The 27332-nt window shown below is 40.5% G+C and overlaps 1 protein-coding gene across 3 annotated transcripts in view; it reads right to left on the minus strand.

The window, feature by feature from the left end:
• Window positions 1–27332, minus strand: part of ctnnb1 (catenin (cadherin-associated protein), beta 1) — a 40981-nt gene that overhangs the window by 4787 nt on the left and 8862 nt on the right. For all 3 annotated transcript variants that reach the window (XM_060850235.1, XM_060850233.1, XM_060850234.1), the window contains exons 2-11: window positions 7352–7409; window positions 5565–5792; window positions 4692–4945; window positions 4195–4433; window positions 3564–3765; window positions 3342–3486; window positions 3155–3258; window positions 2433–2771; window positions 945–1103; window positions 746–865 (exon numbers count right to left, since the gene is read on the minus strand). In XM_060850235.1, coding sequence (XP_060706218.1) covers window positions 746–865; window positions 945–1103; window positions 2433–2771; window positions 3155–3258; window positions 3342–3486; window positions 3564–3765; window positions 4195–4433; window positions 4692–4945; window positions 5565–5792; window positions 7352–7364 — 1803 coding nt within the window. In that variant the 5' untranslated portion in view covers window positions 7365–7409. The remainder of the gene's footprint in view (window positions 1–745; window positions 866–944; window positions 1104–2432; window positions 2772–3154; window positions 3259–3341; window positions 3487–3563; window positions 3766–4194; window positions 4434–4691; window positions 4946–5564; window positions 5793–7351; window positions 7410–27332) is intronic.

The following is a 27332-nucleotide window of genomic DNA, read 5'->3' on the forward strand; positions in this document are numbered from 1 at the left end:
AACATGATGTCAAAGTGGTTTAATTTTCATATTGCTGTTAATAACTGAATGTCAGAAGGCTCCAGTGGTGATAGCTAATTCTCTTAACAGTTCAGGAAAGGCAGAGGTTCTAATTGTGGCTGCTGCAATTTGTGACCAAGTTTAGCAAATTCTTCAGCTATTGAAATGAAGTTGCTTTGATAGCCTTACATAGATGAACACTCCAAGGAGGGAGCACAGATGCATCATGGTATTACGACAGGCTCATTGCAATAGTTGTTGGTTTCCTGTTTATACGCCTAACCGAAGGACAATTAGAATGAGACAGAATTCAAAATAGCTAATTTAATACGAGATGGGTACATTAGCTTCCTAAAGATTCAGTACGTTTACGCATACATAGCTGAGCCATACAGATCCAGAAAGGTTATAGGTTTAATTGTATGTCAGTGCTGAATTAACTGATGTCAGGCAGCTTGGATTAAGGAAATATATTGGCCAAAACTACTCAACTCCAAACTACTCTGGAGCAACAGTTCCCAGAAAGGACAGAACAGAGGTTGGATCACCATTCGAGGAGACAATCAGGTTGAGCTCAGCATTGTCTTTAACAACTCATCTTTCTCCAGTCCTCCTTCACTCCCCAGTCAAATGTACACAAACAGCTCTCATAGGGAATTATAATGGCCAGTTGGGCAAAGCGCCAGAAGGTTTTGTTGATCCATAAAATAATAGGGAACAAGAATCAGACACAAAAACAGCTTACCTGGACAAATAATGGAATGGTATTGAGTCCTCTGATAACAATCCTGTTGTGAACATCACGTGCAAGAATATGAAGGGCTCCTGTGCAGCCTTCCACAATTTCCTCCATTCGCACTCCCTCCTACCAAAATTAGGGCAGATTTTAAATGCAGATTTTTCACTCTAATTTCACTATTAAAGATATTCCAGAAGAAACTTACCACAAACTGCTGCTGTGTGCCTCCCATTGATGTACGACGCTGGGTGTCTTGATGTGCTCGAACCAACAACTGAACCAATCTTGGAATGGCACCTTGCTCACGAAGTGGAGCATGGTTAGCTGGACACAAGGCCAGATTGCGGATGAGACCAACAGTAGCCTAATAAACACAGAATTCATTATAAGTGCTTGTAGTCCAGACTGATTATACTCTCATAAATCCTTTAAAATTCAAGGCCAATTAGGAATGGGAAACAAATACTGGGAAACAAAACAAAACCCATGGGGGAATGCAAAAAATAAACAGCTATTTCAAAGAATTCAGTTTTAATCCTGAACCATCACTGGAATTATGTTATAAATTTGAAAGGCACAAGACAATGTTTTTATTTTTCAATACAGCTCCCTTAATGATTTTGACGAGTCTTCATACCCAATAATTAAGATGGGCCAACTTGCACACAATCCTTTGAGCTGCATATGGTCATCTAGCATCTGAGCCAGCTTAAAGGAAATATTTACATTTTGAACATACGATGGAAACTTCGTATATCACAGGAGCAATATTCAGAAGAAAATCAGCCAAAGACATGCTTAAAAGCTACAATAAACAATTTGTTTTGCCATAAAACAGATTTTCTAAAATGTTGGAAGACAAACACTTGCCATACCATGAAAAGGATTTTTCAGTGAACCCCCAGCAGACCACATCCTGTCTCACTGACTGGATGTCCTAAATGAGTGAGAAAATACCACGCTTCAATCCACAGTCATCAAATTAGGCGGCACGGTGGCACAGTGGTTAGCACTGCTGCCTCACAGCGCCTGAGACCCGGGTTCAATTCCCGACTCAGGCGACAGACTGTGTGGAGTTTGTACGTTCTATCCGTGCCTGCGTGGGTTTCCTCCGGGTGCTCCGGTTTCCTCCCACAGTCCAAAGATGTGCGCGTCAGGTGAATTGGCCGTGCTAAATTGTCCGTAGTGTTAGGTAAGGGGTAAATGTAGGGGTATGGGTGGGTTGCGCTTCGGCGGGTTGGTGTGGACTTGTTGGGCCGAAGGGCCTGTTTCCACACTAAGTCTAATAAATTTTCACTGGGGCTTATAGACAGCTTCAGGAATTGCTTAAAGGTTAGGATGACCACCAGATTTCCTAATGAGTTATCCTGCTGCACAGTCATAAGACTGAGGAATTTAATACTTACTGTTCTTAACAGGAAAAATAATTACCAAAGAACACGATACAAGATATGCTAAGGTCCAGCAAGAGCGCAAAATGAAAAGACGACAAGGAGAAGGAAAATCTGCAATCTACTGAGAGCTTTAAGTGTGCAAACTCATTGAAAATAAATAAATTTTTAATATATGACAAATTCAGATTTTTTTTTTAAAGAACAGAGATTACTGAAGGAGCAGAACAAAACAGGCGTTCATAATTTTTCATACCCATTACCAACTTCAGCTCAATGGAAAAGATGTCCTGCAGTATTACCTTAATCAAAGGCCAATGTGATGGTGGATGCAGGAGCTTAACCACGACAGGCAGCCCATAGTGGAGACGAACAGCATTTTGGGCCATTTCTGCATCCTGATGCCTGCTTGTTAAATGGCGTAGAGCACAAATGGCAGGTTCAGTGATGTCTTCTCTGTCACCAGCTCGGAGGACAGTGCGCACCAAAGCCTCAATACCACCAACCTGGCAGACCATCATCTTGTTCTTGTAGTTGTTACACGTCAGGTTAGAAAGGATACCTGCTGCGCATGTCACAACATTAATATCATCTGATCCCAGAAGCTGCACAAGAGTTCCTAGTAGACCTTCCATTCCCTCCTAAAGTAGAAAAGAAAGCAGTGCTTAAAAAAGTGCCCAAAATAAATGAATAGGATGCTCATTGCACTTTGAATCAACATATAAAATAAGCAAGTCTGATGCAAGCAGTGAATGTCAACACACTAATAAAGTCAGTTATTCTATTCCAGATCCAATCAGAACAAGTTAGACATTGCTGATACTCCAAACAAGCATGGCCAAATTATTGTTAAAATATACATCTATTCATTCATGCAAAGAATGGACTAGCAAAGTTTTGAAAAGGATTCAATTAAAAGAATTGTTACATGACAACATGGTGACTGTTTTCCACACACTTCCCCCTCAAGTTTGCTACATTTCTCTCTATTATCCCCTGCTCACTAAAATTAACAAATAACTACCTGCTTAGTTGCAGCATCTGACAGGTTTCTCAGGGTCCAAAGACAATTCTGAACAAGTCGCTGACTTGGATCTGTAAGGTGCAGTCCAAGAGCCTGCATCCCACCTGAAAAGGAGTGGAAGGTAATTTAGAATTTGTCCATTATCTGAAGTCAACAGGATGATCGTTAGAAAGAAACAAGCACTCACCAGCTTCCACTATTGCAGGTTTATTACTGGAGCAAACAGACAGCACTTTCAGCACACGGCTGGTGGTCCACAACAATTTCTCATAAGTATAGGTCCTCATGATATTGACAAGTGCCTGAGGCCCTCCACTTGCCAAAATGATCAACTAGAGAACACAAGACCTTTTAGTACAAATGAAGCAAACAGAATTGGTTGCAAGATTTATTTATACAAATCACTTACTTTGCTTTCTTGGTTGCCATACGCCAGTATCTGAAGACAATCTGTTGTGATGGCCAAAAATTTGACATTGGTCTTATTTAACAAGGCAACCATTTTCTGCAGTCCACCAGCTAGACGCACTGCCATCTTGGCTCCTTCCTGGTGCAACAACAGGTTGTGAAGGGTCGTTATGGCATAGAACAGAACAGAATCCACTGGAGACCTGCATAAGTTAGAGGAAATTGATTCACTATTAAACATATACCTAATTAAATACTGTGAAATCCAACTGTGAAGTAAATCTTCCAGATTCAACTATTAAAAGTCTCAATTTGTGAATGAAAGTTCAACCCATCATAAAGCTATGGTGATAAGCATCTTTCTTTAACAAAATACAATCAGCCATGAGGAAATTTTGGTCAAACAAATGATGCTCTGATTTCTTCCCCAATGTACTAGCAGTTGGCCTCTACTCTTTTGCCTGCAGAGAATCTCAGGCACAAACCAATGTCCCATCACTTCCATGGTATTGCTCAACAGAGTTAGTTGAGCAGTTCTGGGTACTTCTGAGGAACAGAGAAACACCATGAGTTAACAAAAGAACTCAAACTGCAGATATAAAATGACACCAATCCAAAGTTTTAATACCCACCCAAGCATTTTCACCAGGGCAGGGATGCCTCCTGATTTGAAGATAGCCAACAATCCTTCACGATGGTGAGAGAGGTTATGGAGAGTTCCCGCAGTGCAGCGTGCAGTCTCTACATCATTGGTGTTCTGCATGGTACGGACAATGGCTGATACCATCTGTGGAGAGCGCATAATGGCATGGCGGGAGGCTTCTTTTTTTGACAGCTGATGAACCATCACAGCAGCTTTGTTTACGACAACCTAAACCAGAAATGGGGAAGTGAGAATAGAAATGTGTTTGTACAGAATATTGAACATGGAGATGTCAAGGTTGCAAAGCTTTACATTCTCATTATAGGTAGAAATTTCTAAAACAACACCAAGCTTTATCAAATGTTGAATGGCTGTAATCACTAAAATCCCATGCCTGAGAGACCTACTAAATATTTAAGCAATAAATCTTATGACTATGAAAAAAAAATTGATACTCAAAACGTTTAAGTTGTATTATGAAAGTACCTGGTCCTCATCATTGAGTAGCTTTGTCAGTTCTGGAATAGCACGGGTAGCCAGTTCTGCATCATCCTGATAGTTGATTAGGTTAACGACAGCATGCTTCAGCATCTGAGATGGCTCAGCCAGACGCTGAACATTGGTTGGATGTGCAGCATCAAACTGTGTTGATGGGATCTGCATTCCTTCATCCAGTGTTTCAGGAAACATTGCAGCACGAACCCGTTGGGCCCTGGTCATAGCATATTGCCCATCGATATCTAACAAACAAGATAGATATTCAGGAAAATAATGCAAAGAAATTGCACAGAAAAAAAATCACTAATCTAAGGATTCATGAATGTTCATGCAGTCAGAGACAACTAATTGTATAATGGTTAAATCACAATTAGTAGAGTTCTAGACTAATGCACTGGGTATGAGCTCAAATTCCACCATTGAGGACGGTGGGGTTTAATTTCAATTAATAACTCCTGAATTTTAAAACTGCTAGCCTCAATGTTGGTCAACAAGATTGTTGTAACAAGTCAGGTTCACTCTTGTCCTTCAGGAAAGAAAACCTGCTGTTGTTAGCTTGGCCCATACAATATCACTGACTTTGAACTGGCCGTGCAATTCACTGTTCAAGGGTAATCGGAGATAGGCAACAAATGCTGACCTTGCTAGCAAAGCCCATTTGCTAAGAATAAAAACTCAAGACTACTTCTAAGGTTTGTGAATGAAGAGCATTAAGGTGGGCTCATTCTTCTACATACATGTAGAGAAAAAAATTAACATCATGGTTATTTTGCAGCACACATTTATTAACTACTAATATATTCTAACTGGAGTCCAAGCGAAGTTTGTAAAATTATTGAAATACTTGAAAATCAGACTAACCAGTTACTTGCTCCGGTGTGAAAGACTGAGAGAAACCTTGCTCCCACTCATACAACACTTGACTGGTATCCACTTCTTCCTCTTCTGGGTTGCCTTTTCCACTCAGCGAAGGGGCAGTAGTTGTGGCTCCAGAGTGAATGCCTGAATCCAAATAGGACTGCTGCTGCCAGTGACTGACCTGGGCTTTACGATCTGGCTCCATGGCCATGTCCAGTTCCATCAAATCAGCTATTGTCAGGGAAGAGAAAAGTGGCAGAAATTGAGCCTTTAAGGTGCATTATTTTATTCCACAACATGTAACTTCTGATTCTTACCCAACAGATTAGAGCCCACTCTCCACTTTTTCACCTCTCCCACCTTATTACTGTCTCAAGTCAAGAATGGACCTGGCCTTCACTCTTTCCTTTGGTCCTTGGTGATATTATCCAAAAATACAGGGTGACTTTCCTCTGATTACGCGTGCTTCTACTTCCCTTGTCTAATCAGTCCGCAGTATCCAATTCATTGTTTGACACCAGTTTCGTTTTAGACATTGCCGCGAACTCATTCATTTGCTACCATTCAATTACATTCATTGACTGGAGCCAACTACATCACCTGCCAACTCATCCCATTCAACCCTGGTCTGAACTTCTAAATCCACATATTTTTTCATAAAAATCACCTATTTCCAACTCCACAGCATCACCAGATTTTGCCATGCCAGTAAGCCACTGACAAATCATCTATGTGTATTTCATCTTTAGACTCAACTATTCTGTACTTCTCAGCAGCCTTTTATTTCCCACCCAACTTAGTGTTTTATGTTTTAGCAGTCATTCAAAACTGTTGCACACAGGCCTTCCCACAATAAGTCCTGCCTTTCCATCACTTGTGTCACCTTGAAGTGGTGCCTCAAACTCATTCACAATCCAATAAACATGCCACTGTAATTCTGCACTCGGGTCTACAGAACTCTGCCACACTTTGCTCGTGACACACTTCCCATTACCCACCAGCCTTCAGCCATTTACCATGGCCCTCCACTTCAGACTAATTTTATCCCTAATAACAGCTTTGTGTATTCCTTTGCATTATTTTGCCACAGGAAAAATTATAAATACAAGTTGGTGATTTCCTTCAATTTGAAAACATGCGACACTGAACAGAATACATTGCAGTACTTCATACTGCAAGTTCATCCAAACCATTTTCTGGACAAACTGCTTCGAAACTAGCCTCATTACAACTGGTTCGACAATAGACAAATTACTAAGCATACCAGCACATGGCAAACTGATGGTGCTCTGTAATCCTCTGCCAAATGGATATACTTAGCAATCCGATGAACTAGACAGGTGTCAACAAATCCACTTTTTTTGACCAATCTCTCTCTAGAGTAGTGGTTTGAGAAGACTGGACACAAGCAGTCCAGTAGTTCAAAATTCTTAACAAGGAACAGAAACGTTTCAATATTAGAAAATATTCACTGTGCTACTTTTGGCTGTGTAACACTCATTACCTTGCCAAGATCAGTATTCTGAATGTGGGTGGAGTAACAGACTGAAATAGCATTCCTGCCTACAATCTGAACCAGTTACCCAGGAAACATCACACTCCAAACGGTTTTAATCTCCAAATTAGCCAAAAATTATTAATGAGTACACAGAGGACGTGAAGCAACAATAGAAACGTTCAGTTCAAATACACTAGTAGAAAGTAGAAACCCCATTTCATCTGTGTTAAATGTGGAAGAGTGCTGAACATCTGAGTCAGTGAGCTAAGAGAATGAAAGCTAAGTACTGCACCTGAGGTAGTCATCTTTTCAGCTCAATTCAGCAAAAGTGGTTGCTTAGCCTCCAACACCTAAAATCAAGAAAACAGATTAAACTCAATCAAAATTAGCAATGCACTTAATTAAAACCATGTTAAAATTGTCAATTAACATAATTAGGATTCATGGAATGTACGAACACTTGAGGCTAAGTGAAATAAACAATCATTTTAGGGTATTATTGCATGTCACTTCATTAAACTATAGACCAAAAACTATAACCTAACATTCTTGCAATGCTCAAAACTTCACTGTTACTTCAAATTAGGCTTTGGTTAAACACATTAGAAGCTCCTGTCATCTCCAAATTCAGACTGCACTTTGGGCAAAGAGTTTTGAGATTAACGACATACATGTCAACTTCAGTTCTATAAAGTACATAGCATTGTTGGACTATGTTATCAGGTCAGCAAAAATTCCCTTTCATAGAATCTTTCTGAACTACCATGTAGCATGCCCAAAACTTGAGTTAGAAAGACCTTCAATACGTAAAATCTGTCGAAGTTTTCTGTTGTGCGGTGAATAAGGTGCAAAGGGACATGCACCTTGCAGAATGACAACTACCTTAAATTCTGTTGTTGTCAAATTCAACTTAATATATAACAAGATAACTTGTACACTTATTGGAAACTGTTGTCACAGGGCAAGTAATGATACAGCTAAAAGCAGGCACACACAAATTAAACTTGCTAATGCTAGGAATGTACTTGAAGTATATTACCATGATCTCATCTGCTGATTAATGCCATGATTTGACCATGAGAGATAATTAGCTCTGGATAAGTCATCATATTAGTGACAAAAACTCCCTTTCATAGAAGAGCCCTGTTTATTTTATGGTAACCTTGCAGAAGAAATCCACCAAAAGGCCTGTTCAAACAACCAACTATCAGACAAATCTCAAACTTGTTTTCTTGTAATTGGGATTTGAGGCTCCCAGTTTACTGTTCTACAACTGAATGGTTTTAGGCTATTTCAGAGATGGTTAAGAGTCAATCCCCACTGCTGTGGATCTGGAGTTATATGTAGAACAGGTAAGATAAGGATGATAGATTTCCTACAAAGGACACTGAATAGCCAGATGGGGTTTTAAAATCACAACTTGGTAGTTTCAGCATTTTAGTATATTTTTAATTAATTGACTTTAAATGCCTCTGGCCACCAGGATTTAAGTAATTTCATGGGGCATTAATCAAGGCCGCTATTAGTCCAGTAACATAACACAATGCTGTACTCACTCTTCATGCAGTCAATTCTTCAAAATAAATTTTATGCCACCCTTTCAGCGAGCATATATAAATAAACTATCAACAGAAAAACTGAAGAATCTTGACAATTGCTGTTCCAATGGATGTAACTGCTCTCAATGACAGCAGTTACCCAGGATAATGATTATTTTGGAGTTTGAAACAATGCATGGGGCAATAAATCAGCCATAGTTCAACTTTTGAGAAAAGATAGAAGTGCTGGATCTGAACAGGTGGTCAAACTGAAATTTTGAAAACTGAGCTGCACTTACATTCAAAAGCCATCAGTGTACAATATTTGGCAACGATGAGATCTAATATTTATCAGTAGACTGGAATCAGAGAGAAAAGGGAGGACTGCAGATGCGGGAGATCAGAGTCAAAAAGGGTGGCCCTGAAAAAGCACAACAGGTCAGGCAGCATCCGAGGAGCAGGAGTCGACATTTCAGGCATAAGCCCTTCATCAGGAGTGATGTGCTTTTCCAACTCCACACTGACTTAAATTGAGCTGGCTTCCAAACACCATCAAATTCTTCCTTTTTCATTATTTTCAAATGGATGTCAGGAATCATCCCACACCCAAGCACTATTTCCAACAAATGCTTTTAATGAGTGCTTTTGCAAAAGGGCTATACACAGAGGCACACAGCTCATGTATGCACTCTTTTCCAAAATGTTAATTGTGTCATAATCCAAAACAGAAACCTGACTGATTTTTCCCTTGCCCTAGTTCTGGGAACAGTAGAACTAGACATGCCACAATCAAATAACGAGGTAGAGATTACCAATTTATCAGTGGCCACTTCCCCTAGGGAATTCATCATCTATATTCACTTGTCATTAAAGTCAATTTAAAGAGGCATCAAATTGAATAACCTGTAGCAGCTGTATCTACTGAGACCTACATCACACAAAAAGGCCCATCGGCCCATCAAGCCTGCACTAGTCAAAAATCACCTAGCTATTCTAAACTAATTTACCAGCACATGGCCCATAGCCTTGTATGCCTTGGCATCATGAATATACAGTCTGTTCTGATATAACATGTTAGCTCCACTCCTGTGCAATCCCACATTAAGATCAAGTAATAGCAGCACCACTTAAAAAATGGGAGGAATCACATTATAGCCAATACAGGTAAGGAAAGGTCATGCTCTACAAATAATGACCAAAAGTTTTCAATCGCAATCACAATCAATTCACATTGAAGCAGCATGCATTCTAGCAGAGCCAACTGCACCCAGACCTCTACCACCCTTGGATGCACGAGTTCCAGATTCACATTTGCTACAAAAGTTTTCCTCACATCCCCTCTGAGCATCCTGGGAAAAAGTTCCTTCCTGTTTCCCCTGTCCATGAACCTCAATTTCATGCATCTCAGTTATGACCCCCTCAGTCACCTCTGGTCCAGGGAAAACAGTGCCCTCTCTCCAATCTTGCTTTACAAACTCTCCAGTCCAGGCTATGTCCTGGTAAATCACCTCTGCATCGCCTCAGGTGCGATCACATCTCTCCTATAATGTGGATTCCATAACTGCACACAACACTACCTGTGAGTTAACCAACATTTTACATAGATCCAGCATAATCTCCCTGCTCTCAATCTTTTTGCCTCTGCTAAAAGAGGCAAGTATATATACACCTTCATCACTTCATCTACCTGTTCTGCTACCTTAAGGGGCCGACAGGCATGCACATCAAGGTCCTTCGGATCCTCTATGCTGATGGATCGGTTATACACTTCCAGCAGAAAAGCAACACCACAATTTTAAAGTTAAAAGGCAATGCAGGGATAACATTGAACAGGTGCAAGCAGAAATTTCCTGAGTCTAAGTTGCAGGAAGGCACAAAACTAGTGTCATTGATATTGACTCCATCTCTCTTCCACAAAATTGTCTAATAATGATCCAAACTATTTACTAACATGGTTCTACACGTGTACCTTCTCCATGCCAGTAACACCAACTGTCCTGCCAGAGTTCATCTTCTACTGAATCCTTATCAATGTCTTTTGTTAGCCCTACATTTAAGTATTCCAACATGAATTAAATTTCAACTTTTTGTAAGCATAAATCAGAATTCATTTAGTGAACTTTTGCTAAACTTGCACCAAAACCTGTATCATGCTCATTTTCAAATCCTACGACCTCACTCTTATCTATAACCTTTTCCAGTCCAATAACCTTTCCAAGATACCTACGTTCTGCCAATAGTAGCCTTAAACAGTTTGGAATTTAAAGCACAATCATTAATTGAGCCCTCAGCTCCTGGGCCTTGAGACTCTAGAATTCTCTCCACCTGTCTTCCTGTAAGATGCTCTTTTAAAAACAGTTCAAAATATTGACAATCTGTTTGAATCTCTGACTGTCAAATTTGATGTGATGGGAGTCCTTTAAAATGTCTTGAAGTGTTTTCCTATGTTAAAGACACTATGAAAGGTGTTGGTGGGTTAGATAATGTGGAAGGCCACAAGAGCTTGAAACAAGAGATTAACAACTACATGGTTTGAATAGGGATACTGAGAATAAGGGTACATGAGCCATATATATTGAAGGGTACATGACCAGAACCTCAAAAGCATCATCAACATATCATACAGTGGAATTCACACAAACAAAAGCAGACTGGTCAACACCTTGCCTATTTAATTATGACTGATATGTATCTGAACTCTACCTGCTTGTTTAATGTCAATTATTAATAACCTAAAGAAAAATGTTGTTTGCTCCATGTCTGATTCTGTATCTAACTTAAGCATGTTGAAGAAAGGATACTTCAGTCTGACTTATTATTTAGAAGTGTTATATCTCTAAAGCTTGAGAAACTGAAACCCAGGTGGCAAGATAAAGGCAAGCTCTCAAAAGTCATAACTGCAGTTAGCTTTTCTCTAAACAATTCATAACTGCAACTGTAAACAAAAACTTTTCAAAAAAGGTAACTGGATTTCAAATGTGAAGTGAAAGTTGAGGACTGCAGATGCTAGAGATCAGAGCTGAAATGTGTTGCTGGAAAAGCCCAGCAGGTCAGGCAGCAGAGGAGCAGGAGAATCAACGTTTCGTTCCTGAAGAAGGGCTTATGCCCGAAACATCGATTCTCCTGCTCCTTTAGATTAGATTAGATTACTTACTTAGTGTGGAAACAGGCCCTTCGGCCCAACAAGTCCACACCGACCCGCCGAAGCGCAACCCACCCATACCCCTATATTTACCCCTTACCTAACACTACGGGCAATTTAGCTTGGCCAATTCACCTGACCCGCACATCTTTGGACTGTGGGAGGAAACCGGAGCACCCGGAGAACCCCACACAGACACGGGGAGAACGTGCAAACTCCACACAGTCATTCGCCTGAGTCGGAAATTGAACCCGGGTCTCAGGCGCTGTGAGGCAGCAGTGCTAACCACTGTGCCACCGTGCCGCCCACTAAATGCTGCCTGACCTGCTGCACTTTTCCAGCAACACATTTTTCAGTTCAAATGTTAGGTGTTCCTCTCTCCGCAGATTGCTTGCTGAGCTTCTCCACTTTATTTTTATATCCGATATCCTGCATTTGCAGTATTTTGCTTTCTTTTGAAAAAAGGAAAACTTCTATATCACCCTGCATCTTTGTAAGCCCTTCCCATTCATGTTCCTATCCAGATGACTTTTAAATGTCATAATTGTACCGGCCACCACCACTTCCTCTGACAGCTCAGTCCATATTATGCACCACGCTCCAAGAAAAAGTTGCCCCCTAGGTCTCTTTGATATCTTTCCCCTCTCACCATAAGCCTATGCCCTCTAGTTTTGGACTCCCCTACTCGCCCTTCGATTTTATAAACCACTATAAGGTTCTCCCTCAGCCTCCAATGTTCCAGGGAAGATAGCCCCAGTCTATTCAGCCGCTCCTTATTGGAGAACCTCTCCAACCCCAGCAACATCCTCATAAATCTTTATCATCTTTCCTACAGCAGTGAGTCCAGAATTGAATGCAGTATTCCAACAATGGCCTCACCAATGTCCTGCAGTCACAACATAAACATCCCAACTCCTATACTGAATGCACTAACCAATAAAGACAAGCATAACAAACATCATCTTCTTCACTACCCTATCTACCTGGGACTCCACCTTGAAGGAACTATGAACATACAGCTTATTGAGCTACATTCCCTCGGGTCTTACAATTAAATGCATAGGTCCTGCCCTGATTTGCCTGACTAAAATGTAACAGTTCACACGAACATTCTTGTTCTAGCCAAACTGAGGACCACACAACTGTTTCTCCAATATGTCATCATCAGCACTGCTGACTGGTCTCATTCAGAAACAAAATTATTAAGCAATTTTGCTTCATTTTCCAACCTGTTCATCTGGTCCAGCTAGCTGTTTCCTAGCTTGACTCAATTGTTTCCATTTTTGAGCATAGGCTGTCCACCAATATTACAAGCCTGACCCCCAATTACCTTGATTACTTCTTCTCACTTTATTTTCCTCCAAGGATTCCATTCCACACTCCCAGATTCTCCATCTCCATCACTTCTTTCTGATGTGCCACCTTCCACTGGAAGGCTTGACATAACATCTTTTTACTTGCCCAATGAATCACACCCCACCACTATTGCTTTGCAGAATTCTCTGACCATGCAGTTGTTTGTCATTTCAATAAACCTTCCTGCTCTCCTGTACTGTGCCTGCTGCAATATTCCAATAATGCATATATTCAAGGAACAAGACCTCACTTTCCACACTGGCACTTTACAATCCCTAGGACTCAATATCGAATTCCACATCTTCAACGTCTGACAGCATGATGTTTGTTCTCCATTTTGCTTACATTCCTACACCACCCCAGTATCTCCCAATAGCTTTGTCTTTTGTGTCTTGCTTACTTTGCTCTAAGTAGAGAACATTCCATATATCTTCTCTTTCAACACAATTAACTATCCCTATGTCTTTTGCCCTTTGCCCTCCACATTGTATTTGTCCCTGCTGCTTCTCTACCTGTCAAGAGAAAATAACTTCCAACCTATTTCAGTTTGAACATGTCACAATCTGCCATAATCCCTTCTTCACAGGTGCTGCTGATCCTGATTTTTTTCCAGTATTTAGTGAATGTTGGAAATGTGAAACACGCCATTTTGCTTTTATTTTGGGCTTTTAACTGTAGAGGAAATTAACATAAAAAGAAAATGGAGAACAAATTTGCATTGCTGGTATCTATGAAGATGCACCCTTTGCACCTTACTGAAGGCATGTGAACACATCTACTCTACAGCCACCTAAGTGCAGGCAAGACTGCAAAAGGTGGTTTATAATCCTGCTGGGAATTGCTCCCAGTTTGTGTTTTCACTGGATCATTTCCATATTCTTATAATTAGCTGTACACATTCAGGAAACAACCACGAGTTTAAGGCAAGTGTGTTAACTTATTCTACCACTCTGCTTTTTGCACAAAACAAATGAGTACTTAGCAAGCCAGGGCACATCAGATGGGGCAGGAGTTAAAACCCAACAAAAGCTCAATAGGAAATGAATGCAAATATTCATTAGCCGTGGCACTTGCTGCTGTCTGACTCTGAGCAGGACAAAGGATCACATTAAGTAGTGATTAACAAGGATGTCCTGCAGGCCCTTCATTTCACACATTTTAACTCATACAGAGCCACAGCCTGACATCAACCTCATTCACATCAACCGGGCACTGTTTTAAAAAAAACCACAAACAATGAGACCTCTGAGGCCTTCATTGGTCCAAGCATTGAGTATAGGAATTGGGAGGTCATGTTGCAGCTGTACAGGACATTGGTGAGGCCACTTTTGGAATACTGCGTGCAATTCTGGTCTCCCTTCTATAGGAAGGATGTCGTGAAACTTGAAAAGGTTCAGAAAATATTTAAAAGGATGTTGCCAGGGTTGGAGGTTTGAAACAGAGACTGTGGCTATCGTCCCTGGAGCATCAGAGGCTGAAGGGTGACCTCAGAAGTTTATAAAATCATGAGGGGCATGGATAGAATAAGTAGACAAGGTCTCTTGCCTAGGTCGGGGGAGTCCAGAACTAGAGGGCATAAGTTTAGGGTTGGGGGGGGGGGGGGGGGGGGGGGGGAAAGAGAGAAGATTTAAAAGAGACATATGAGACAAATTTTTCACACAAAGGGTGGTGCATATATGGAACGAGCTGTCAAAGGAAGTGGTGCAGGCTGCTACAATGACAAAATTTAAAAGGCATCTGGATCGGTATATGAATAGGAAGGGTTTAGAGAGATATATGCCAAATGCTGGCAAATGGGACTAAATTAAGTTAGGATATCTGGTCAGCATGGACAAGTTGGAGCGAAGGGTCTGTTTCCATACTGCACATCGCTGACTATGACCTCAACGAACTGGAGGGGAACAATATTTGCAAATTGAGACACCAAAATGCCCACGATTTCAAAAATTCACCTTTTAAACATTGAAACATAAGATAGGAGCAGGAGTTCATTTGGCTATTTGAGCCTTCTCCGCCGTTCATCATGATCATGGCTGACCATCCAATTCAATAGCCTAATCCTACTTTCTCCCCACAACTTTTCATCCCATTCATCCCAAGTGTTCTATCGCGCCACCTCTTAAATCGCTTGTACTTTGTTACACCTGTGCGAAGACCGTCAACACCATGCATTTTAGTGGTTCACTACTATTAGCTACATAAGCTCCAAGTTCACACTCTTACAATCCAAGCTGGAGAAGTACATTACAGAATCACCCACAAAATTGGAAACTCCTGAGAATGTGCAAAGTTGACTGACCTGAGTACGGTAGCATTACAGTGAGGTATAATGGACTTTCTGATAACCACACAAAAGGAACAAAAATTCTCCACCACTCCCATAAATATGATGCCATGTAATAAAAGCACCAGGTCAGTTATGGTACCCAAAAGCAGTGAAAATTCTCAACGTTAGTCAACTGCAAAAACAAACCCAGGCTCTTCCAAGTCTATTAAGCATATTTCCATATTATCCAGAATTACCAACATTTTCAACCATGCCAATATTAGAAAACTACAAGATTTTGTTCAAAAAATCTACGGCTCTGTGTCTGAGAATAGACAGCAAAAACAGGGATCAAGATCAGAACATCTTACTAAAGATGAACCTTTAAAGATAGGATGCATTACATTTAGAAATTTGCATTCAAAGATGAGCAGTGATGGTGATGTGGGTTTTAGGGATGAGGGAAAGTGTAGAGAAAAGGAGGAAAAAATAATCTTCAGGGGAGCAATGTACATCAGACAGGGGTTTGGGGGTGAGGATATTTGCAACCTTTGCCAGGTGACCAAAATTAACTTTCAATTACATAATGCCATTGCTCATTTCTACTCCCATAACATTACCATCCAACCGGTGAAACACTAATTTGAAATTTCTTCCCTAAAGTTCTTCACCTCTCTTCTCTTGCACATTCCTCCTTGGAGGCAGTCCTTAAAACATGTCTCTATATCTCCCTCTGCAGCAGTGCCATTTTATTTTATCATGTTTCTCAAGCATTTCAAACACCTAGTTACATTAAAGATGTTGTTGTGTATAATTACAAATTACTGTGACTGATGGGACAAGGCACAGTACTAAAGTACAGCAAGGGTACAAGGGTAATGAAGGATCATAATGGTAATTTGTCACTAGAGCCAAAAGTGGAAATAGGGTTCTAAATGAATTGGGTCAGTCTTCACAAGTGAGATGAACAGTATAGGTATAGAAATCAGGGAGGAAGATAGATATACTGAAAAGAAGTTAAAAGTCAGAGAGGAAGCTGATTGAAAGAAAAATCTCCACAACTAGATGAAATGTATCCCAGGCTATTCAATGAGCCAAGGAAGGAAATAGCAAGGCTGCTGGCAATAACTTTCAATTCCTCCATGGTCACAGGAGAGGTGCCAAAGGTTTGGAGGACAGTCAATGTGGTCCTGTTATTCAAGGAGGGAGCAAGGGATAAACCAGGAAACTGCAACTTAGTCAATCTAACCTCTAAGGAAAACAACTGAAAGCAAGTCTGAGGAACAGACTAAACCTGCACATGAAAGGGCATTGATTAATCAACAGTCAGCTTGGTTTTGTTCAGGGATGTTATGTCTGATCAACTGGATTGAATTTTTCAAAGAGGTAGCCATGTACGTAGATTGATGATGGGAATGTATTTAATTATTTGACTTCAGCAAGGCTTTTAATAAGGTGCCAAAGAGAGACTGACACCAATGCTAAGAGCACATGGGATTCAAGGAAATTTAGCTAATTAGATCCAGAATTTGTTGAGTGGCTGGAAGCAGGTAATGGTCATGGGGTGTTTTTAATAACAGGACACCTGTGTCCAGTAGGGCTCTGCAAGGATTCGTGCTGGACCCCCTGTGACAGAAATAATGACACACTTGAAAATAAGATCATAAACAACACAAAAATTGGTGGTTTGGCAAATAACATGGAGGACATCCTTTGATTATAGGACAATTTGGATGGGTTGGTCAGATAGGCTGAAAATGGGCAGGACAAACAAAGCAAGGGAATTCATGGACAGTAGAGCTCCAGGGAGCATGAAGGAACAGAGGGACCTTGGTGCTCATGCCCACATCCCCTTAAAGTATCAGGACAAGTAGATAAAGTAGTTATCATGACACATGGGATACTTACCTCCATTAGCCAAGACAGTTCAGGAGCAAGGTGGTTATGCTGAAACTGTACAAAACATTGGTCGGACCACAGCTAGTGCACTGCACGCAGTTCTGGAATCCACATTATAGGGGGAACGTGATTGCATTGAAGAGCTTGCAAAGGGGTTTACTAGCAAGTGGGAATCTAGAACTCACTGCCTAGAAGGATGGAACGGGCATAAACCACCAACATTTTAGAAATATAGATACAGTCAGTTCTAATTATAACACCATAGTTCCGTTCTTATGCAATCACCATTAAGAAAATCACAATAGCCACACCATTTAAACAAATGGGGCTGAAATCATGTTATAGCCAATACAGGTAAACAAAGTTCCCATTCTACAAATAATGGTTTAAGTTCTTCAACTGCAATCAATCCAATTTGCATTGAATAACCACATTATAGCAGAACAGACTATGTATGTGCAATGCCAAGGCATACAAGATTTGGGGATGCCAGTGTTGAACTGAGGTGTACAAAGTTGAAAATCACACAACACCAGGTTATAGTCCAAAAGGTTTATTTGGAAGCACTTAGCTTTTGGAGCGCTGCTCCTTCATCAGGCATACGAGGTTTTAGTTCATGTGTGGAAAATAGGATTAGAGTAATTAGGAGGCCAGCTTTGACCAACACAGATTTGAAGTGTTATATAGGGCCTGTGAGATATGACCAAGACATTAATGGCTGCTGGGGCACGTCAGCAATAGCAAGTTCAGGTAACGTGGTATTAATGCTGGGGAATTCAGCTGTACATTGAACTATTAAAATAGCCAGATGGAAAATGTAAACTAGATATGCAACTCTTTCAAACATTAAAAAATAGGTTCAGCCTTTGCAGTATTAGAAAATAATTGGAAAGAGTATACATTGGCACTTCAAAATAGACTGAAAAGATGTGGAAAGGAAATTGAGGTGACACTCCTGCTGTAAAGATTGTTGGGACAAAAAAAAATTAGAGATTGGAACCAGAATAAAGCCAAGCTTTGAAGAAAGTTGACAATAGGTTTAAAAGAGAGCAGAATCTATCAATAATTTTGACAAGGGGTGAACGAGGAATCTGCAGACCAAAAGTCTCCTGGGCTTGCATGATTGACAGATGTTGCAAAGTGACAAGATCAGGTCGTGTCAAAAATTGAGCAGCTTGGAGCTGGTCAGAGATTTTGGCTAACTAGAGGGAGGTAAGTTGGAAGGGGGTATTCACCAGAATACACTGTAGATACTAAATACAATTACAATCCAATTCTGCAGTTCTTGGGCACAAAAGTCTTGTTGCCTGACAAGTTGGGCAAAGATAATGGAGCTAGGAAAACTTATAAATGGCTAAGAGTGTTGAAGAAAATGTCCTAGTGGCAATAGACAAGGACAATGGAAGCTATAGGCCGACATCAAGGACGGATAAACCAAAAAGAAATCTAACATGACTGAAGTCAAGGTGACTAAACACAGGACACAAGTTAAAAGACTGAAAGAACTTATCACAAGGACTCTGACATAACAGCAATAACTTAAAGAAAAAGGTGGAAGGAACAGAATAGGAGATATCCACGAGGATTGAGGATGACAAACTACAGTTCCCTACAGCTGTTTCAGCTCAGAACCAACTTTAAATTTGTCTGTTATTTAAGTCTCAGGAACTCAGTCAAACATCTCACCTCCAAAGCAAAAATTAAGTAACTTATACTTTCAGTTCCTACAAAGCACTGACTGAACTCTCAATTTCAACCACACAACTGGTTTAGATCACCAAGACAGGATGCAATACAGACACACAAGATTTCCTACCACAGACCACAGGAAGAAAGATTAGTTGAGGTGTAAAAGCCCAATAATACTGATGCACAGTAGCATACTAAAGCCACGTACAAGCATTTCGCGCAGCATTAAGTAATCAACCAGGGAAAACCATCAAAAAGTGACAGGCGATCACTTCAAATTAACTAGGTAGTGACTGAATCAGAAGGAACCAATAAAACTAATTAATTCTTCAGCTTCTCAAACATAGTCGTCAAACACAAATGCCCTCAGACAATACAAATATGAACAAATCTTAATATCCACATCTCATCGGTAGGATTCCTGAAAATCTATGAATTGTCAGATTTATGAAAACTGGAAATAAAAAAAAAATCAATAAATTTAAACTACTCACTGACAGCATCTCTGGAACAGGAAGAGTTAACACATGAGGTTCATGACCTCAAGCTGGATAGTAGGTAATTAATCTGAAAAATCTTTTGTTCTTCACCACATTTGCTACTAGACCTCCTGAGTATTTTGCTTTCATTGCAGAGGACTGGTTCTATCTGGATTTCTTTTCTGATTTATGCTGGTGTAGTTTCACAGGTGTTTAGAACTGATACCTTACAGAAGCAACCATTTTTACAAGTCTAGACAAGTGCTGGCAGCCTTTCAAATGACGGAAAATCAAACAGCCACGCCCAAACCTCTACTCTCCCAAAATCCAAGTTCTCATCCTCAAGCAGACATTTGTTAATTTCAGTCCTCCCAATACCAAAGAGAGCGCTCAACTGTCGTGTTCCAATTGCCAGTCCAAGATCAGCTAACGTCATTCACCAGGAAGTAATGATAAGCAAAGCCAGAAATGATACATTTTCATTGAACGTTTTAGAACAGTTGGTTAGAGATTTAATTGCACTTTACATACTAAAGGATTCTTCATAGACACCATGAAGCAGCCTACTTCACCTTAACAAATCTTGACAAAGCAGTTCCTTCCTTTCCTCAGTATCTCTTCCCAAAACTGCCAGAATACAACTGGCTTCCTAAAGATAAACACCAAGTCACAATAATCATGAAAATTAAAAATTATGAACATCAGGTAGAGTTCAAGAATAATGTTGCTTTTCTGCACTTGCATTTGTAATTGTTAATCATTGTCTCTAGATTACAATGATTTCCATTTATACAGCACTATTTTACATAAATATCCCTTGTCTTAATGTTATAAAATAATTTACCACAGATGAGGGCAGATAAACAAAAACAAAGATGAGAAAGTAGCTTTTAAGGAGCAATTCGATGCAGGAAGGGGGGGGGGGGAGAGAAGAGAGAGAGAGATCCTTAGCAGCTAAAGGGTTGTCTTATAATGGTGCAGCGATTGAAACTAAAGTAACATGAGGTAAACATTGAAGCCTTGGGTGGGACTTCAAAGCAGAATTAAGGTATTGGTCAACCAGGATTAATGGACACAGGGAGAGTTATAAAGATCTCAAGTTTTATGAATGAGAGACAACCAGGAGTTAACTGGAATAGTCATGACTACAGGAGAAAAACAGCTTTAGGTTTCAACAGGGGAGTCAAGTCGTAAACAGAATGAGGCAATGCTAGAAGTGGCATGAATGCCTAGTCAGAAGCTCTTAGAGGTCAGGTATAAGACCAATGTTACAATGGTTCAGCTTCATAGTTGCCAGAAATAAAGATAATAATAGTAAGAAGGAACAGAATTAATATAAGGAACTGAGAAAAATACCTTTGACCTTCCCACGGTTTAGTTGGGAGGAAATTTCGGCTCATCTGGCTCTGGTTGCTAAGCACGCAATTCACTAATTTACAGATATCCAAGAATTGGGTGGCGATGTTAAGGGATAGGTGGGTGGTATCAGTATACATGGCAAAACTGACACTACATTCTCAGATGTCACCAAGAGCCAGTAAATTGATTATAAATCACAAGTACCTCATCACAAGAACACCAGGATACTGTACCTATTATTGTACCACCTCTGCTACAGTCAACAGGCCTTACTCACTGTTACCCTGGATTTCCTTTTAAGTAAAATAATGGTCAGATTTGGATTCTGCAATCAATGAAACTTTATCTGGTTTCACTTTGAACAGTTTCGAGCTGTGCGGCATAAAATTCTTCCACACCCATATGAGTCACTCTACACAACACCATTTACAGATTTAATTTCAAGATCTCGTCACTCATTCTACAACAAATGTTAGTCACCCATTCAATATCACTGCCTAATCAGGAGGCCTTAGCTATTGTCATACTTGTACTGAAGAGTGGGGTTTATGTATTCAATTTATTTCGAAAAGATGAAAAGCTTATAACTTCCAATATAAACTCCCAGCTAAAATTATGCCTTTCTTCAGAATGTTAAACATTGCTCTTATACTTTGGAACTTCACTATTAGCAAACACCGCCACAGTACTGAATTAACTTTGCCAAGAATGTACTGCAAACATGCCTATACTCTCAGAAGAAAATCAAGAGAGCTCTGAAATTTGGTAATTCATTCCATAGACAAACAAAAGGAAATGACATAAAAAGAGCTGCAGGCAGAATAGTCTCTGGCCCAGATTAGTCATCTTCCTCAGGAAGAGAGAGAGAAAACAAGAGCTCCTGGGTTACACGTCCACTCACTTTCCTGAAAGAATCAGACAGCCAGTACCAGTTAGTATGGAGAATTAATACATTTTATAATGGAAAAATCTGGAAACAAATTCAAGGTATTATCAGATGAGATAAGTTTGAAAGCCCAAGCTGTTGTAGAAGAGTGCAACATACACATTGACAAGATGTTTGTTTCACAAGCTTCACGAATATATCTCCAGACTTGCACTCAGTCAAAATGTCTATCTCGCAATAAAATGAAAACCCAGACTAGCAGAGGCCATACATCAGCTAAAATTCGTTCTGACATAAGCCAATACTCCAAAACCATGTCAAAAAGTGCTGTGCAGTCCATAGGTTTAACCAATCAGGTTACAGAAGACCAATTATTCTACTGTAATTAATCTGAATCACATTACTATGCTAACAGCTCAGTCATGCCAAAGCAAGCCCAACTAGGGCCCCAGTGACCTCAAGATGAACTCAATGGAAAAAGTACCAACTTAATTTCACTTGAGGTCATTGGAAAACTTTTCCATTGTAAAGGACTTAAAATGAATGCATTATCTAAAGCAAAAGCCACAAAAACAAAACTCTTATAAACAGGCTAAGCAGAAGTCAATACATTTAATCGCACCAAGTACAGCTGGACATTAATATGCATTTTAGATCTCCGATCAATAAAGCTACAGAAAGACTTTGAGATCAATATTGAGGTAGATTTAGGGAATAAACTTGGACTTTCAAAAACTTAATCACAGCTACCTCCTACAACTGTGCTGTAAACATCAATCACCAGAAAACAACTGAAAATTGCATTACAGAAACATTGGGTCTGTTATCCAAAATATTTTCTATTATCTACTTAAAAAGACTAATTAAAAAACAAAATGGTAGGTAGAATATAAAATGCTGATTGCACTAGCCAAGCAATTTGATGTATGCCTTTGTCACTTTGACTTTCCTACCATGCAATCCCTAGCTGGTAAAGCTGTTAGTCAGTGACCAATGTGGGTTTTGGTGGAGGGACAGGGGAGTAGAGCAATGTTCTTCCTTATCCAATAGTCAGATAAGGATGCTAGGTCAGCTAAGAGACTAGACCGCTGAAAAGGCAGACAACAGACATTGTTTAAAAAAGCAGGCAAAAATATACCACTTTTAACACAGACCAACGTGCGAAAAGAATCAGCCAAGGAAATAAGCTACCAGTATTATTGGAGCAAAGGACTGAAACTTAAGGGCTCAAACGGGAAGTTTTTTTTAAAACCTCAAGATTCAATGAATATAAAGACAGTTACTCATCTGTAATCAAGAATTCCAATACCAGAGATACACCATAATAAACCATTAGCTCTTCTTAAATTCTATATAATTCCATGCAACAAAACATGCAATAAATGCATTTAAATCAAGGCTACAAATTAAATTTAAATTTTAATTATTGATCATTCTGGTACACTTATGGGGAGAAATGAAAGACACCCTGAATCAGGGTGTTTTTCTTCAAAAGCTGAAGCACTCAGTATAATAGCAATCTGCAGAATCTTTGGCTTCCTACGCATAAGAATGACCCACTTACTTCAGATGAAGGAATTTCTTTAAAATATAATTCTGTTCTCAAAGTGAATGCAACATTTAGAATTAACATTGATTTTTAAAGAATGGCTTGCTTAATTACCTAGAATACACAACCTTGTTTCTAAAACCTTTTACCTTGCAAGGTCACTGCACAATGTAGAGCTGTCTACAAGTTGGTAACACCGAGTCCATGTTTATGCTAGATAAATACTAGTTTTAAATCAGTACATAAAAGACTCTGTCAAACAGACAAATCTGCACAAAGTCAAGTTTGAAAAAACCCACAAATAGTCACACTAATAAGCTGTATATTGGCTCAGAAATTGGAATGGCAGACAGACCAAGAAATTAAGGTCAAAACAACGTACTCAACATACAGACCTGCAAAAGGATTTACCAACATTATAAAGAAACCTGGATCGTTGTGCAGAATTTAAACTAAACAACCTTTTCTTCAAGCTTATTTATTCCTTTTCATACTTCAAATTAATTATGGTTACAACTACAGCATTCAGCTTTATGGATGAATTACTGACACCGCATCCAAGATTCTTAAATCACATGTTATGCCACACTCAAATGCCTTTATGACATTCTACTTTAAGTATTTTCTTCAATGCAAGACAGTCTTCAAGATTAACACTCAGAAAACATCTTACTTCCAAACAATTTCCTTCCATTCGTGAAGGCATTTTTTCATACAGGAAATTCTTTGAACATTCTAGCCTCCTAGCAATTTGCTGTTCTTTTCACATCAACCCAGATAGCATACAGGTTGCACAACTTACAGGACTAATTCTGTCATCACTCAACAGAGCCAAAGGAAATTCTAACTAACGTGACCAGGAAAGGTGGGCCAATTTTTCCACTGGCCAGGGAGAGGGCTACTGGTTGATGCCCCCTAGCTCACCAGACAAGGAATCAAAGCTTGGCCCTTCTGGTCACAACTCCACTGCGGATACAAATTTTTTGACAGAATCATCAGCAATGCAGATCTATTATCAAATCAACACAAAAAACATGAGGCCATAACAAGTATTTTATCTCTCAACCACACTAACCCTACAAACCTGGACCTGCTCTTCCCAGATTTAATTACTCCATCACTGGTAGCCAGGATTTCAAATGCTCGGCTCCCCAGCTTCAGATCTCCATACAAATTCAATTCATTTCAACCCACTAAGAGCATATCTTAGCTCAAGTGCTCCAATAGTTCACTTTTCACCACTTTGGTGCTGTATTTGATGTCTTTGCAAATACATAGCTGGAAGTTTACAATGTGGATGTAGCTGTTTGGGTTTTCATTGCCCAGCCCTGGCTGCCCTTGAGACTGCAGTGAGCTACCATCTCAAACCACTGCAGTCTATTTGATGTAGGGAGATCCATACAGTCATTGGGGAGTTCCAGGATTTTGATTCAGCAACACTGGAGGAAAAGTAACATATTTCCAAGTGAGGACAGTGAATGGCTGAGAGGAGAACTTTTAGATGCCCTTTAAAAAGCCGTTTTGCTGTCTTTCGCAGGGTGAGAGTGAGCCCAGCATCTTGAGCATGTGCAGTATGGCGAGTGTCAGCAAGCCCTTAGAGCTCACAATAGCAGCAAGTGTGGCTTCAGTAGTGAGAGATGACGCCAGAGCATGGGGATGTCAACATTGGTAGGCTCACCAGTGAAGGACTCAAGGCTGCAGCAGCACCGTTTGAAGATGGCAGAGACAGGTTAGCCTCTGCAGTCAGGAAAGGCAGCATTTTTAGATAGTGCCAGAATCAGGATGTTGGGCTACAGCTGCCAAGCAGGTTGACATGAGCAACAGTTGCATCAGTGGCAGCATGGCTGGGCTGGTGGTACTCCTAGACTACAGTAGTGGCAATGATGGTCCAAGCAGAACTCCTGGAATGTATTGTAATGCGGTGGATTGGTGGGCATGAAGCCTGATGTGGATTCTAGCTGAAATTGTGTTGCTGGTTAAAGCACAGCAGGTCAGGCAGCATCCAAGGAACAGGAAATTCGACGTTTCGGGCATAAGCCCTTCATCAGGAAAACCCTGATGAAGGGCTTATGCCCGAAACGTCGAATTTCCTGTTCCTTGGATGCTGCCTGACCTGCTGTGCTTTAACCAGCAACACATTTTCAGCTCTGATCTCCAGCATCTGCAGATCTCACTTTTTACTCTGATGTGGATTCCAGGTTAGTTACTGGCCTGGATGATAATTCCTGTTGTGAGATGCTAGGACTCCTCCTTGGGAAATCTCATAGACAAACTTGTAAATGTGGGCTAAAATACAGACACATTCTGTCATTTGCTGCTGTTCAGGTGCAGCCACAGCTATCAGGAAATAGAAAACTTGTGCCCAACAGGAAACCCATTCTGAATGTTTCAGAACCTTTACTGTGCATCTGACAGATCAGAACTTGGACGTGCACAATAGCACCGAATTTCCTTAAGCTTCAATCACAGTGGCAACATTCCTGACCTCAAGTACACATTGAGGCACTATAACACTCACTCACCAGAAATTAGCCTACTCACTGTCTAGGACTACGATGTTGAGGCCATCACAGAAACATGGATAGAAGAGGGACAGGAATGGTTACTGGAGGTTCCTGGTTACAGATGTTTCAGTAAGATTAGGGAGGGTGGTAAAAAAGGAGGGGGTGTGGTGTTGCTAATTAGAAATGGTATAATGGCTGCAGAAAGGCAGTTCGAGGGGGATCTGCCTTTGGAAGTAGTATGGGCTGAAGTCAGAAATAGGAAAGGAGCAGTCACCTTGTCGGGTGTTTACTATAGGCCCCCCAATAGCAGCAGAGATGTGGAGAAACAGATTGGGAAACAGATTTTGGAAAGGTGCAGAAGCCACAGGGTAGTAGCCATTGGCGATTTCAACTTCCCAAATATTGATTGGAAGTAGTTTGGACAGGGCGGTGTTTGCGCACTGTGTCCAGGAAGCTTTTCTAACTCAGTTTGTAGACTGTCCAACCAGAGGGGAGGCCATATTGGATTTGGTACTTGGTAACAAACCAAGACAAGTGGTGGGCTTGTTAGTGGGTGAGCATTTTGGTGATGGTGACCACAATTGTGACTTTCACCTTGGTTATGGAGAAAGATAGATGCGTGCAACAGGGTAGGTTTTACAATTGGGGGAAGGGTAAATACGATGCTGCAAGACAGGATCTGAGGAGCGTAAGTTGGGAGCATAGGCTGTCAGGGAAGGATGTCATTGAAATGTGGAACTTTTTCAAGGGACAAAAACTACGTGTCCTTGATATGTATGTACCTGTAAGGCAGGAAAGACATGGTCGTGCGAGGGAACCTTGGTTGACGAGGGAGGTTGAATGTCCAATAAATAGGAAGAAAGAGGCTGACATAAGGTTGAGGAAATAAGGTTCAGACAGAGCACTGGAGGGATACAGGATAGCCAGGAGGGAACTGAAGAAAGGGATTAGGACCGCTAAGTGAGGGCATGAAAAATCTTTGGCGGGTAGGATCAAGGATAACCCCGAGGCTTTTTTGCATATGTGAGAAACATGAGAATGATGAGAGCGAGGGTAGGTCCGATCAAGGACAGTAGTGGGAGACTGTGTATTGAGTCGCAAGAGATAGGAGAGGTCTTGAATGAGTACTTTTCTTCAGTATTTACAAATGAGAGGGACCGTATTGTTGAAGAGGAGAGTATGACATGGACTGGTAAGCTAGAGGAGATACTTGTTAGGGAGGAAGATGTGTTGGGCATTTTGAAAACCTTGAGGATAGACAAGTCCCCTGGGCCTGACGGGATATATCCTAGGATTATGTGGGAAGTGAGAGGGGAAATTGCAGAGCCGTTGGCAATGATCTTTTTGTCTTCACAGTCAACGGAGGTGGTACCAGGGGACTGGAGAGTGGTGAATGTCGTGCCCCTGTTCAAAAAAAGGAACAGGGATAACCCCGGGAATTACAGGCCAGTTAGTCTTACTTCGGTGGTAGGCAAAGTAATGGAAAGGGTAATGAGAGATACGATCTATTGAGTATCTGGAAAGACACTGCTTGATTAGGGACAGCCAGCACGGATTTGAGAGGGGTAGGTCTTGCCTTACAAGTCTTATTGAATTCTTTTGAGGA

Source organism: Hemiscyllium ocellatum, chromosome 34, assembly GCF_020745735.1.
Source record: "Hemiscyllium ocellatum isolate sHemOce1 chromosome 34, sHemOce1.pat.X.cur, whole genome shotgun sequence".
NCBI lineage: Eukaryota > Metazoa > Chordata > Chondrichthyes > Orectolobiformes > Hemiscylliidae > Hemiscyllium > Hemiscyllium ocellatum.